Consider the following 13,532-nt stretch of genomic DNA (forward strand, 5'->3'; position numbering starts at 1 on the left):
ATATCAGATCAGATAGAGGAGGCAAATTTACCAGTAATTCATTTCAAACATATTTGGAAAAGAAGGGAATAATTCAAAGTCTAACTGCTCCCTGCAGCCCATCCTCCAACGGCACGGCAGAGAGGAGGAACCGGTCATTGCAGGATTCATTGAGAGCAATGCTAGCAGATGCTGATATGAATAATACTTATTGGGGTGAATGTATACTGTACACTGTTTATATTCAGAACCGCCTAATGCACAGAACAATAGGCATGTCTCCCTATGAGAAACTGACTAGGAGAAAACCCAGGGTGAAACACATAGAACGTTTTGGGGCAAAATGCTGGGTACATGTAGTAAAACAAAGAAGACATGGCAAATTAGGCTCAAGAGCTCAAGCAGGACGCATTTTAGGATTTCAGAATTCATATTACAGAGTTTGGTTACCTGAGAAACAACAAGTAGTGTTAAGCAGAAACATAAAGGTGATAGATAAACCTTGGAGACACAGCCAAACAGTGATCTTAGAGAGTGAAAACAAACAGGAAGCTGCAGATGTTCCTTTCGGGCAGCAAATTCCATAAAAACCTGCATTAACAGATTTGATTCAGAGTGGCAAACGTACTGTTAAAAGGCTGAGAAGTGAAGACATAACAACACATGATACAGAAATGCCAAGTACGAGTGCTGGTCCAACTAAAATTGAAAGTGAGGAAGAAATGGAAATAGATAATGTCAGGAGATCAGAGAGAAAAACGAAAGGTCAACCTCCTCAGAGATTTGCATTTAATGTTACACAACAGAATAATGAAACAGATGAAATTCCAGAGGAATGGGAAAAAGAGGGGCCTATAGATAAAGAAACAATGGATCTAATGTGGAAGTATTGTGTTGAAGAATGAAATGTAATTGTATCATCAAATAAAAGCAAACTTGAATCTGTGAAACTTGTGTAAATAAAGAATAAAGAGAAACTGAACTGAACTGAAACTGTAAATAGAAACTGTAAGAATCCATGTACTGAAATGTATTTGTAATGAAAAGTTAATGTTGTAGAAATGTAATAATTGTAACTTGATGTTTTGAAGTCTGCAAGTCTCAGGTGGGGGCTGTTGGTCAGTGACGCAGGTTGTGAGACTTACAGATAAGGTTTTTAGCAGAGAGAGAGAAACCTGAAGCGGAAGGGTTAAACTGTGAGAACAGAGTTCCAGACAATCAAGGTCAGTGTGGCTAGCTGAGTGTGTGATAAGCTGGGAACTGGCAGGATCTCGGGTGTGGGGGAAGAATTGTCAATGGAGGAAGATGTCTCTAATGTCTTTGCCTAGTAAAGACTCTTACATGAAACTTGCCTGGCCTGTCTTATTCCGGTTCTAAACGGCTCTTGGATCCATACCACGTCTCAACTACACACGCAGTGCGCTACAAAAAGCACCCTGAACTTCCATTTCAGAGTAGATCTGTATACTTAGAATGGAAACCTTATCCATCCTCCTAGAATGATGTAGTGACTCATGGGCCCCTTATCTTTGATGAGGCCCTGCACCAGCGGGTGGCTAGGTTGGGCACTGGCTGAGGACCCCTGCAGCTAAGAGGGGGCCCTGCTGCTGGGGCTGGGTGGATGTAGCTCCCACTCTGTGATCAGTGCTAGCATCAGATTGCAGAGTGTGTGTTGTGCAGCCTGATGCTGGCACGGATCACTGAGTGGGAGCGGCCCTCCCAGGCAACACTCCCCCCGCTGCCGGCATGAGCTGGTTGTGCCACTTCCCACTGCTACTGCCACCTTTGAGGGCCTGCTGCAGTGTGGTGCTGGCCCTATACTTTGATTGAATCTTGCCATGCTCTAGTTCTGCCCCATGTGGCCAGAATTCTGACACCTATGCTGAAGGATACAGCAACCAGGGTGTGCATGCAGAGCCCTTTTAGGAGTAAATGATGTTACACACAAATGTGTATAATAGTTAACCTTATGGCCCTTTCTGCCCAGGAAAAACCATTTTGGGATGCAGGATTGGGAGTGCATCTTCTTCTTCGTGAATAACTGATGGTGCTTTTTAAAGAAGCAGGAGGGAGAGGGGGTGGTTCACTCTTTTTCCCTCTGCACATTATTTCACTGCTCTCAATCAGTTACTCCCCAAGTGGCTTTTCCTGGGAAAGAGGCCTGTTGGGCTTCTGTTTTATTATAACATTGTACCTGGGCCCTTAGAAGAGCACTAATTATGTTGATCAACTATTTGGCACTGAGGGGAAGCAAGATAGTCTAAATCCAGTTCCCGTCTTCTCCTTCCTGAATATCTTATGGTGCATTTTAAAGAGCTCTTTGTACAAGTACTATGTACAAGTAGTATGTTCAGCCCTCATTGGTTCGTAAAGTTCCTCATCTATTCCCATTCACTTCCATTCTCATTACCTCTTTACGAACAAAGCTGTATCATCATCTGTCAACAAAATCCTTGCTTATTCTCCAAGATGCTTGAAGACAAAATTAGAACAAGCTCCCATTGAAATTGATGTTAGTGATCCCTTCAACATGATGTTAAAGCAGAGCATCCAAAATTAATAAGGATAATTAATTAAGGTGGAGAGAGTTGTTCTCATGTTGATAGTGCTCCTATACATATTTCTTGGATCACCAAAAAGAACGTTGGGTCATTCTTAGCACGTTGATTGCTGGGAACCTTTTTGGAAAGGCTTTCCATTATTTCCACCTGAAGCAGGGTGGAGAACCTGTGACCCGCCAGATGTTTCTAAACTCCAATTCCCATCATCCTTGGCCATGCAGGTTAGGGATGATGGGAGCTGGAGTCCAACAACATCTGGAGGGCTACAAGTACCCTACCAATGACCTAAGGATCCTTTCCCAGTGTCTTTTCTTTAACCTCCAATACAGAGGATGAGGGTGAAATCTTTCATTTCCCAGAGGCAAATAGCTGGGGAGAATAAAAAGTGGCCACACTATCTGTTAAAAATCTGTTTGTTCTTACCCAAGACATAAATCTCATTGTTGGCTACAGCTGTGCTGAAGCGGTATTTCGAGTACTTCATTGGTGTGCACTCGGTCCATTTGTCTTGGCCTGGGTCATACCGCAATGTTCTGTTGCTTAATCGATCAGGCTCATCGTCAGGAAGATCCAGCTGTATGAAATATGACAGCCATATAATAATACAACATTTGGAGCCCTCCGTGCACGCCTGCATGCTATTAATCACAGAAGACAGCTGAGCAGATAAATAACATAAACACATCAATTATAGCTGTGAAGTGATTCATACTCGCTAGGCTTTAACAGCACCCATGACTTGTGGCTGGGAAATACATTGTGGAAGGCACATGAATAACGACACATTTATATTCTGCAGCAAGGGAGCTGAGAATTTGGGTAATAACAAGCCATCTATGGACACAACTCTGACAGAACATAGCTCTTTTTATCCGACTGCTGTGAAGTCTCCAGAAGAAAGCAAAAACCTCTTTATTTTTCCCTGGAGATGGAATTTTAAGTTGTTATTCAGGTTACTTACACATTTCTAAGGGAACTTTGAAGATCTGTGAAAGAACTTTTTTTTTTGGAGATTATTCTTTATTGCAAATAATACCAAAGTTGTTATTATCATTAATATAAATCATCATCATCATCATCATTTCTTTTCATTTTGTATATAATCTGAAGTTACTTGAGCACTTCCCATCACTTGCATGTACTCTCTCTCTCTCTCTCTCTCTCTCTCTCTCTCCCTCTCTCTCTCTCACTGTCACACACACACACACGTAAAACAACAACAGCAAACCAGTGCACTTCCTGGGCAATGATGCCAGTGACCACAGGTTGCTGTCAATCCCAGGGTACCCAGAAAAACTAGACAGGTGAACAAAGCCTAACGGTGCTTTCTTAAGCTGATTATATTGACTATTGAGAAGTGGTCAGTAGGTCCAGCAATCAGTGTGCTATTTTCAATGGCTGACACAGTCCTAGGTGAACTGTAGTTATTCAAAATAGTATCCCGATTCACAGGATGGACAGTTCTTGAGCTATTGTGGTGAAGTGGTTAACAGAAATAACTGTTTTAATAAGAAAGCAAACAAATGAGAATGCCCTGTGAAGACTCATTAAGCAAGCCACTTAACTTTGGCCTCCCATCTGTAATATGGGCCTAATAATACTGGATTACTTTACCAGATTATTGCGAGGAGTAATGAGATTACATATGTGCATTGCGTTGGAAGTTGTTATGATTAATTCAAGAGCAATTAATCCAGGTCAGTTTAATGAAAGAGGGAGTTGTGTGACCCTCAGACCCAATTTTAATTTTTCTTTTTTGTTCTGGAAAAGGGATTACCATAATTTTACTATGTCTACTTCATCTTGTGACAATTTTATTTAACTGCAGTCCTGTATAGTGAGATCTGGCATTTACCACACCAGAATAGGCCAATGAAATTAGAGTATGATAAATATCAGCTCTCACTGTATAAAATGTATATGCATCACATGAAAACTGACTTGGTTTTGTCATGCCAAAAAGTAATCTGCAAGTCAGGCCTTAGAGACATTTATTTATTTATTTATTTTTAAAACTTATATACCGCCCGACTAGCAATAGCTCTCTGGGCGGTGAACATAGATACAATAAAATACAATATAACACAAAACATCAGTCTAAAATCAAATTTCACAATCTAAAAACAGCAAAGGCTAAAATCAAATTACAAACATTACAATCATTAACAAAAAATTAAAATGCCTCGGAGTAGAGAAAGGTTTTAACCTGGCGCCGAAAGGATGATAGTGTCGGCGCCAGGCGAACCTCCTCGGGGAGACTATTCCATAGTTTGGGGGCCACCAATGAGAAGGCCCTTGATCTTGTCACTGCCCTCCAGGCCTCCCTATGAGTCGGGACCCGGAGGAGGGCCTTCGTAGCAGACCGTAGTGTACGAGCCGGTTCATAGCGGGAGAGGCGTTCCGACAGATATTGAGGTCCCGCACCGTATAAGGCTTTATAGGTTAATACCAACACTTTGAATTTGGCCCGGAAGCGTATTGGAAGCCAGTGCAAGCGGGCCAAAACAGGTGTTATATGGTCAGACCGCTTCGTTCTTGTTAGCAGTCTGGCCGCCGCATTTTGCACCAGCTGTAGCTTCCGAACCGTCTTCAGAGGTAGCCCTACGTAGAGCGCATTACAGTAATCCAAACGTGAGGTTACCAGAGCATGTACTACTGATGTAAGATCCTCCTTACTCAGGTAGGGACGTAGCTGGGCTACCAATCGAAGTTGGTAGAACGCATTCCGCATTCTAATTAAAAGATGAATTACTCCTAGATAATGTTGCTGGCCATTCTGATACACTGAGAGAAGTGGAAAGAAGGTTCTGTACTGAAACTTGGCAAAACCTCCACATCCACGAACAAGGAATTTGATTGCACATTGAGACTATTCAGTGGGTTTCAGGCACAGCAGTGGAGGGTTGAAGCAAGATGAGTCTATGCAAGATTGCTTGAAAAGAACAGTTTGGACTCTGGATTTTGAAGGGCTGGATTGCTGATGCTGTGCAACTGGTACTACCTGTATGCTTATTTCATTCTGTAGTTCTGCATTATTTGTTCAAGCACTATACATATAAGAAAAGAAATCACTACCTGAAATTTGAAGGATTCTCCCTTCCAAAGGAAACCCATAAATACACGTGGACTGTCCTGTTCCTTGTGAAAAAGGCAGCTGGAAACAATATGAATATAGAACCTCACCTATGGGATATCATCTCCAAACTATCAAATGATGGACTATTACCTTGACACAGACTCATTTAAGAAAAATCAATAGCACATCTTGTTGGGGTTTTTTTCTATCTGAGCCCTTAAATTGTGCTTGAATCCAACAATCAGTGTTTGTTACTCCTGGCAGAAGTTATAAAACAGACACTGAGATTCAATCTGAAGTGCCTTCAACAAATCTTTGCTCAGAAGCACACAATCTGTTCTGTTGTTTGTATATATGAAAGGCAAAACCCATCATATTGCATCATAGGGCTGCTGGGTTGTGTATATGGGACCAGGATACCTGAAAGACTGTCTTATCCCTTGTATACCCAGTCAATCACTGCACTCTGTAGGTGAGGGCCTCCTGCAGATACCATCTTATCAGAAGGTCCATTCTGCACAACACAGGAAACAGACCTTTTAGTGTAGTGGCACCTACCCTTTAGAATTCCCTCCCCTTCAATATTAGGCAGGTGCCATCTCTGTTATCTTTTTGGTGCGTACTGAAGACCTTCCTCTTTCAACAAGCCTTTTAAGTAGAGACCTTATCCCAGTCTGCATCTGTGTTGGAATTGCTTTTTAATATGTTTTTAAACCTTTTTTAAAATATGTTTTTAAAGCTTTTAAAAATGTTTATAAAAATGTTTTGTTTTAATATGTTTTTAATAGTTGTTTTCTTTTAATATATTTAAAGTCAGTTTTCATGATGTTGTAAAGTGTTTTTAGTGCTTTTGTTGGCCTCCCTGGGCTCCTACTGGAAGAAAGGGTGGGATATAAACCTAATCAATAAATAAATAATATATGTGTGTGTGTAGTTAAATTCAGGGAGGTCTGCCTGCTAGGATCAGATGATACTGCTGAGATTTTGTAATTTTTAGAACTGGTACCTGAATTTGCTTGTTTTCATCTTCCCTTCCCATTACTGTTTCCTTTTGTATCATGCCTTTTAGATTACAAACCCGAGGCCATGGGCTGTCTTGCATCTGATCTCTGTATCACACATTAACTTTTAGGCACTTTAGCCAGTGTGGTGTAGCAGTTAGAGTGTTGGACTATGACCTGGGAGACCAGGGTTTGAATCCCCACACAGCCATGAAGCTCACTGGGTGACCTTGGGCCAGTCACTGCCTCTCAGTCTCAAAGGAAGGCAATGGTAAACCACCTCTGAATATTGCTTACCATGAAAACCCTATTCATAGGGTCGCCATAAGTCGGGATCGAATTGAAGGCAGTCCATCAATGGTAAAATAATATCAGAGTACAGTGGTCAGCCAGATGCTTCTTTTTTTTGCACATTTGAAATGTGTGCCAAAACATCTGCAATCTTCTTGCAGCATTCACACAAACAATGCAGGCACCACATACATTTCTATACGTTATATCACATTTTCCATTTCTGGTTCTACTCTACATGGGAAAGAAACTCATCCACTACTTTAAAAGGTCAGCTGAACAACTGGGAGAAATAAATGAATCATCAGCAATTTCCTGAGCTAAAAGTTAATTATGAGTCATAGTTAGCCTCTTGTAGCATGCAAGGTCAGCATTAAGGAGGCCCTACCAGCACTCACACATAAGAACATGAGAAGAGACCCTGCTGCATCAGACCAAATTCCAACAAGTCCAGCAGCCTGTTCTCCACAATGGTCAGCCAGATGCTTTCAAAATGCACAGAAGGCTTATCACACCCACTTTCCACTCCCCAAATCCTCTCATAAACTGTTTGGCGAGGCAAAAGCCGGATTTACATTCTCTTGTATCCCGTGCATGTGATGTCTCTCAATTTTCCTTCCTTCCCAACCCTGCTCCTTAGCCCAAGGGCAGTTGCCTGACACAGTTTCAGCTTCCAGTTTCCCTTCCTTCATCAACCTGACTGATAGGGTGCTCTAGATGTCCCTGCTCCTCCTAGACACAGCCTCACCCTTCTGCATCCTGCTAATCTCAGTTTATCCATTTGGCACTTGGACCAGCCTTTTCAGGAACCAGAGGGAAGTAGCCTGCCACAAATTGAGTATTTGTGATCAGTCATTACATGTAATGTTCGTAAATGAATGAAGGTGTTCTGATCTAGGTGGATTCTAGGCATAACACTCCACGTGTCTTCTGCTGATATGCACAATGAAGCATATAGATGGAGAGCTTTACTGCTCAGTGGGACTATTAAGGGAAGTCTGGACCAGCTGAGTGACTGACCTAGTAACCTCCAGGCAGAGCTTGGAAGTAATTCGTAGTTGAAATTCATTACTTTTTGGAGGAACGAGTGGATAATTCCTTTACATTTTGATTGTAATAGAACTAGGAGTAATTTTATTTCTTTTGTGGAGTAATTGTAATGTTTCCAGCATTACTTTGGGGCAGTACTTGGGGGGGGAGCAGGAGAAGTCTTCTGCTCCTCTGATTTGTGGATGAAAACCATGTGCCTCAAACTGGGCTTCTGTGCAGCATCGCTCTTCCCGCATGCTCTGTGGGTGGGTAGGAGGCGATGAGGGAGGAGGTGGAGAGTGAGACAGGGTGGAGTGGATAACACAATTGTTTAAAAAAATGGGTGGTGGTGGTGAATAATGGAGTGGAGGGGAAAAGGAGTCGGAGGGCAAGAACATGGATGAAGGAGGAGAAGGAGGCAGCAGCAGAATGGAGATAAAGAACTGTGGAAGTGAAATATGACATGTGCGTGTGCGTGTGTGGTGTGTGTGCATGTGTGTGTGTGAGAATACTGTGTTTGCAATTGGCACACAAAGTGGCCTCCACCACCCTTTCTGGCTACTGTGCTGCATTTGCAGTATTTTAACTTTTTTGCATCTCAGGAAAATGTTTGCCTGGGTGAGTGTCCCTTCGTTGGTGGCAGGGCAGGGTCTGGGAGGTGGTTAAGTGAGAGAGATTATGCTTGCTGGCTGGGGGGGTTGCACTTGGTTTGACGTGCAAAGATCTGAGTAGTGGCCTCTGCCTCCCTCCCTCCCTCCCTCCCATACCAGAGGAGAGACCACCATTGCTATCTTATGGATAAAAAGAATTATTCTACTACCTCTGTATGTGTGTGTTTATTTTTAATGTTGTTTTAGGCTGCTTAGATGTGCAGCAGCCAAGGCCAGCACCTTGTAGGCATTTTTTTTTAAAAAGTAACTGAATTGTAATTGTAATGATTACTTTTGAGAAAAAGTAATCAGTTACTTTCAGAGCGATTGTAACTGTCACGGTAATTACTCCTTTTTTGGCCATGTAATTGTAACTGTAATTTGTTACTTTTTAAAAGTAATCTTTCAAACTGTGCCTCCAGGGACCAAGGCCTTATAGGTAATCCCTGGAATGTCACAAGAAAGCATGGGATTGCAATTTGGGATAGGATATTCTGCCTTGGTGCATACCACTTCCATCACAAGAACTCAAAAGAACTCAGAAGTATAGTTTCCAAATTGCGTGAAGTACTAGTTCCCCTCTATTCAACACTGGTTAGGCCTCATCTTGAATATTGCATCCAGTTCTGGTCTCTGCACTTCAAGAAGGATGCAGACAAACTGGAACAGGTTCAGAGGAGGGCAACAAGGATGATCAGGGGACTGGAAACAAAGCCCTATGAGGACAGACTGAAAGAACGGGGCATGTTTAGCCTGGAGAAGAGAAGACTGAGGGGAGATATGATAGCACTCTTCCAGTACATGAAAGGTTGTCACACAGAGGAGGGCCGGGATCTCTTCTTGATCGTCCCAGAGTGCAGCACACGGAATAATGGGCTCAAGTTGCAGGAAGCCAGATTTCAACTGAACATCAGGAAAAACTTCCTAACTGTTAGAGCCATACGACAATGGAACCAATTACCTAGAGAGGTAGTGGGCTGTCCGACACTGGAGGCATTCAAGAGGCAGCTGGACAGCCATCTGTCGGGAATGCTTTGATTTGGATTCCTGCATTAAGCAGGGGGTTGGACTTGATGGCCTTATAGGCCCCTTCCAAGTCTACTATTATATAATTATATGATTCTATGAAAATACAAAAACAACAAATGTGAAAGACAGAAACTTGCAAACACAAGTAGAAACTCCTGCAGACTTTCCTCATGCAACATGGGGAAGCTTAGGGACTGAGGGAGGGTGTAGTGCATGCGATGATGTTTGGGGTGGGGCTTACACCCCCACTTTTAACATTTGTTGGTTCAGGCAAGTGCTTAAATGTGCCTAGAATCAAAGTTTTAATTTTTTCTGGCTCTAAATTCTTTTCATGAATTCTATTTTATTTTGTTAAGTCACTGAGACATTTTTATTGAATAAAATGACTGTTAAATGAAATCAATAATAATAATAATAATAAATTACTACCAAATATTCAGTATTAAAGAGCAATAAGAAACAAAGAGTTAAATCTATAGAAAGTGAATCACTGAATGGTAGACCACATGCTTTGCAGAAAGTCCTTGGTTCAATTCCTGGCAACTCCATTTAAAAAGGATCTTGGGCAGTAGGCATGAAGGACTTCTGCTTAAGACCTGAAAGCTACTGCCAGTCAGAGTAGACAGTACTAGGCTAGATGGACAAATAACCTGACCTCAAAAATAATGCAGCTTCTTATATTCTTATGCGTATTCAAGTCCAATAGTACTGTTGTAATTGGTTTGGGGTTACTAAGCAGGGTTTTGGGGTCCCTTCCAATCCGATTGTTTTAGCTGTAAGATGAGATTCTGCATAAAAAGGGGATTGCAAAAATGGTGAAATGAGTTTCTTAAGTAAGGAAGCAGTCCTGGCAAAAAGAATTAAGGTACACATTTAATGCACTCAATTAAAAATAAACACAATTTAATATAAATATTTTATAGAAGCATAAAACTGCATAAACTGTTGTTTTTATGGCTCTATAAAATATTTATATTAAATTATGTTTTATTTTTAATTCGGTGCATTGACTGTGTACCTTAATTCTTTCTTTTTTTTAGCGTTCTGTTTTCTGTTACAGAGGGAGCAATCCTGAGTCATGGAAGCTGCTATAATATACACTGGTTTAAATTAAGCTGGCATAAAGTACACAAGATCCAAACCCCATTCAGGAGCAAAGCTACTGCTGGCTCAGCTGGCCCACACTTGGCAGGAGGAAAACAGGCATGTAAAATAGAGTTTGACTTACACCACCCTTTCTGCCAAGTCAGCCATGCCAGTTCATGTGACTGAATGGAGTTAGGATCCAGTGTAAGTCCCCCCCTTCCTGCCCCACCATTCCTTTGGGGGGACTTGTGCTGGCATAAGTTACACCAATCTTGGCTAAGTCTGAGCTGAGCCAGGATGAGCAAGTTAAGCCTATGTGTCTCCGGCTGAGCTGGGATGAGTGAGTTATGCTGGCTGAGCCTGGTTGAGCTGGGAACCAGTTGGCAGAGCCAGAGATCCGCCAAATCCTAACCCACTCATCCCTGTGGATCTTTGGTTTGGAAGGCGCCCTAAATAACATAACTAAGTCTGTTAAATATCTGCTTCCACTACATAATGTAAATTAGGGCAATGAGTTGTCACAGAAACTAACCACTTAAAGATCCTTGTTGAAAGTGAACTGAAGGGGGTATGTCTTTCCTTTCCCATCCTCTAGCTGGAGGTGTTGTCATTAAGGTATGCGTGTGTGAGAGAGAACAATATCCGGGTGATCTTCTTGGAACTGGAAAGAGACAGAGGTCTCAATAGAAACCTAATAGGGAAGCAGGATCTGTTGGATTGTTAATGCTGTGAACCTTCCATCTTATGCTCAGCCTATATATATGTGGTGGACATAAAATTTATATCACAAAAAATATCATAAGTCTCAGTGAACTTCATTCTAAGGAAACCAAACTCAAGGTATGGGACCCCTGAAAGGGCTCACCATTTGGAGATTGGGGTATGTACGCATAAGTGTTTGAACAAACAATGAGAAAATAGGTCTTGTGCTATTGCCTGAAGGTGAGCAAATCCGCAGTAGCTGTTGTAATTTCTCTGAATGGTAAACAATTAGCATTATGTTCTAAAAGTATAGGTCTCCATAAGTGCAGGTACCATAGCTAGAGCGCACCATATATGCTAAAATGCTCAGCAATATTTCTCACCTGTGGTGTCCAACCTCCTATTACGTACAGCCTGTTTTTCACTGTTACCACAGCATGGCAGGCTAATGGCACTGGGAGAGGAGCCACAGTCCTCCAGTTATCTTGCTCCATGGAGTACTTCTCCACACAGTTTGTGATGTGGTATTGGTTTTTTAATTTCATTTGACCTCCTGTGATGTATAGGTCATTATGGATGGTGCCTACAGCATAGAGCTCACGAAACTGGGCAGTACACAGGCATTGCCAAGACTGATTGCCCCGGGTGTTGTACCTATAAAAAAAGACTAATATTAGAATAGTCAGAGCCACAGATGAATTCAGAAACATTTATACCTAATTCCCTCTCCTCATGTGTCATTTTCATTTTCCGACAATGTCAAGCAATGCAATTCTATATCTGCTCCTTTGGGAGGAAGGGCGGGATGAAAATAATAACAATAATAATAATAATAATAATATGTTGCTGGACTATACCTCTAATTATCCCTGATCTTTGGCCATGCTTGCTGAGACTGAGAGGAGTTGGTCCAACAACATCTGGAGATCCACAGTTTGCCCATCACTATTGTAGAGGATGTTAGACATAAACAGGAAATAGGAACTGAAGTTAATGATGTTACTTTTTTTTAAAGGCAGAGATGGTTAACCTGTACCCCTCCAGATCACATTAGATTCCATTTCCCATCAGCCTCAGCTAGAATCACCAACAGTCAGAAGTAGTGTAGTGGCAAATTCAGAAGTGCAGGGTCCCTTCATTATAGTCACACCATGCTCCCTCAGAGCCATGCCCTCTTTTTCAGTTTCCCTCATCTTCCTTGCTCTCTGTGTCATCTCGAGTCCACACTCCACTGCATACAACAGACACCCTTAGCAGCCAATCAGCACGAAAGGGGAAGCTATGTGTTAGCTACTGACAAGAGTGTTCTCAGTGACTGACTCACCTCCTTTCACTCTGTTTGGCTCCAATCGGGACGAAAGGACAAAGACTCTTCTCAGTGGCTAACACACTCTCTTTCCATGACATGAAATGTCCCTATTTCCTTGTACATAGGGACTTGGCTGAAATCCTGCTCCCAAAAAAGTAACGAGTCTACTCTACAACTGCAAACGACCACACCCCTGATGGTCAGGGATGATGGGAGTAGTAATCTAGCAACATCTGGAGGGCCACAGATTCACCACCCCTGTTTTAAGGGGTTGTAAAAGGTAAAGGGTTTGCCTCCCCCTGTCATTATGGTTTGTGGTGTTAAGTTGAAAACATGCGACTACACTTCCTCACAAAGTAGAAAGCCTAGATGGGAGATAAACAAGGATAAACCAAGGTATGGAATGGCTTCAGGGACAGTTAACAACAGCCTTCCCCAACTTGGTACCTCCCGGAAAGATTGGACTCCATCAGCCCCAGCCAGCATGGCCAATAGCCAGGGATGATGGGAGATGAATGATGGGAGCAAGTTCATGATCATCTGGAGGGCACAAGGATGGGAAAAGCTGGCTAAGAACATGCCCACCATTAGGAAGGTGTGGTGACATCAGCTGGAAGGGAAATTTTCCATCAGGAAAATCTCTCTGTCTTTTACTTAGGGAGAGATGTGTGTTTAAACACGTAAAAAAACTGAGTGAGCAGTGTGTATACACGTTCACGAAGCTCAATCCTAACCAGGAGTACTTCAAAGTAATTCCTCTTGAATTCATTGAGATTTATATCTAAGCCTGCAGCCTTAGTTTCCCTGAAGGCTGAATAA

The 13,532-nt window shown here is 42.2% G+C and overlaps 1 protein-coding gene across 1 annotated transcript in view; it reads right to left on the minus strand.

The window, feature by feature from the left end:
• KBTBD12 (kelch repeat and BTB domain containing 12) overlaps positions 1-13,532 on the minus strand; it is a 75,392-nt gene that overhangs the window by 47,133 nt on the left and 14,727 nt on the right. The window contains exons 3-4 of the mRNA XM_061618366.1: positions 11,788-12,058; positions 2,964-3,114 (exon numbers count right to left, since the gene is read on the minus strand). Of these exons, the coding sequence (XP_061474350.1) occupies positions 2,964-3,114; positions 11,788-12,058 (422 nt within the window). The remainder of the gene's footprint in view (positions 1-2,963; positions 3,115-11,787; positions 12,059-13,532) is intronic.

The sequence above is a fragment of the Rhineura floridana genome, chromosome 3, assembly GCF_030035675.1.
Source record: "Rhineura floridana isolate rRhiFlo1 chromosome 3, rRhiFlo1.hap2, whole genome shotgun sequence".
NCBI lineage: Eukaryota > Metazoa > Chordata > Lepidosauria > Squamata > Rhineuridae > Rhineura > Rhineura floridana.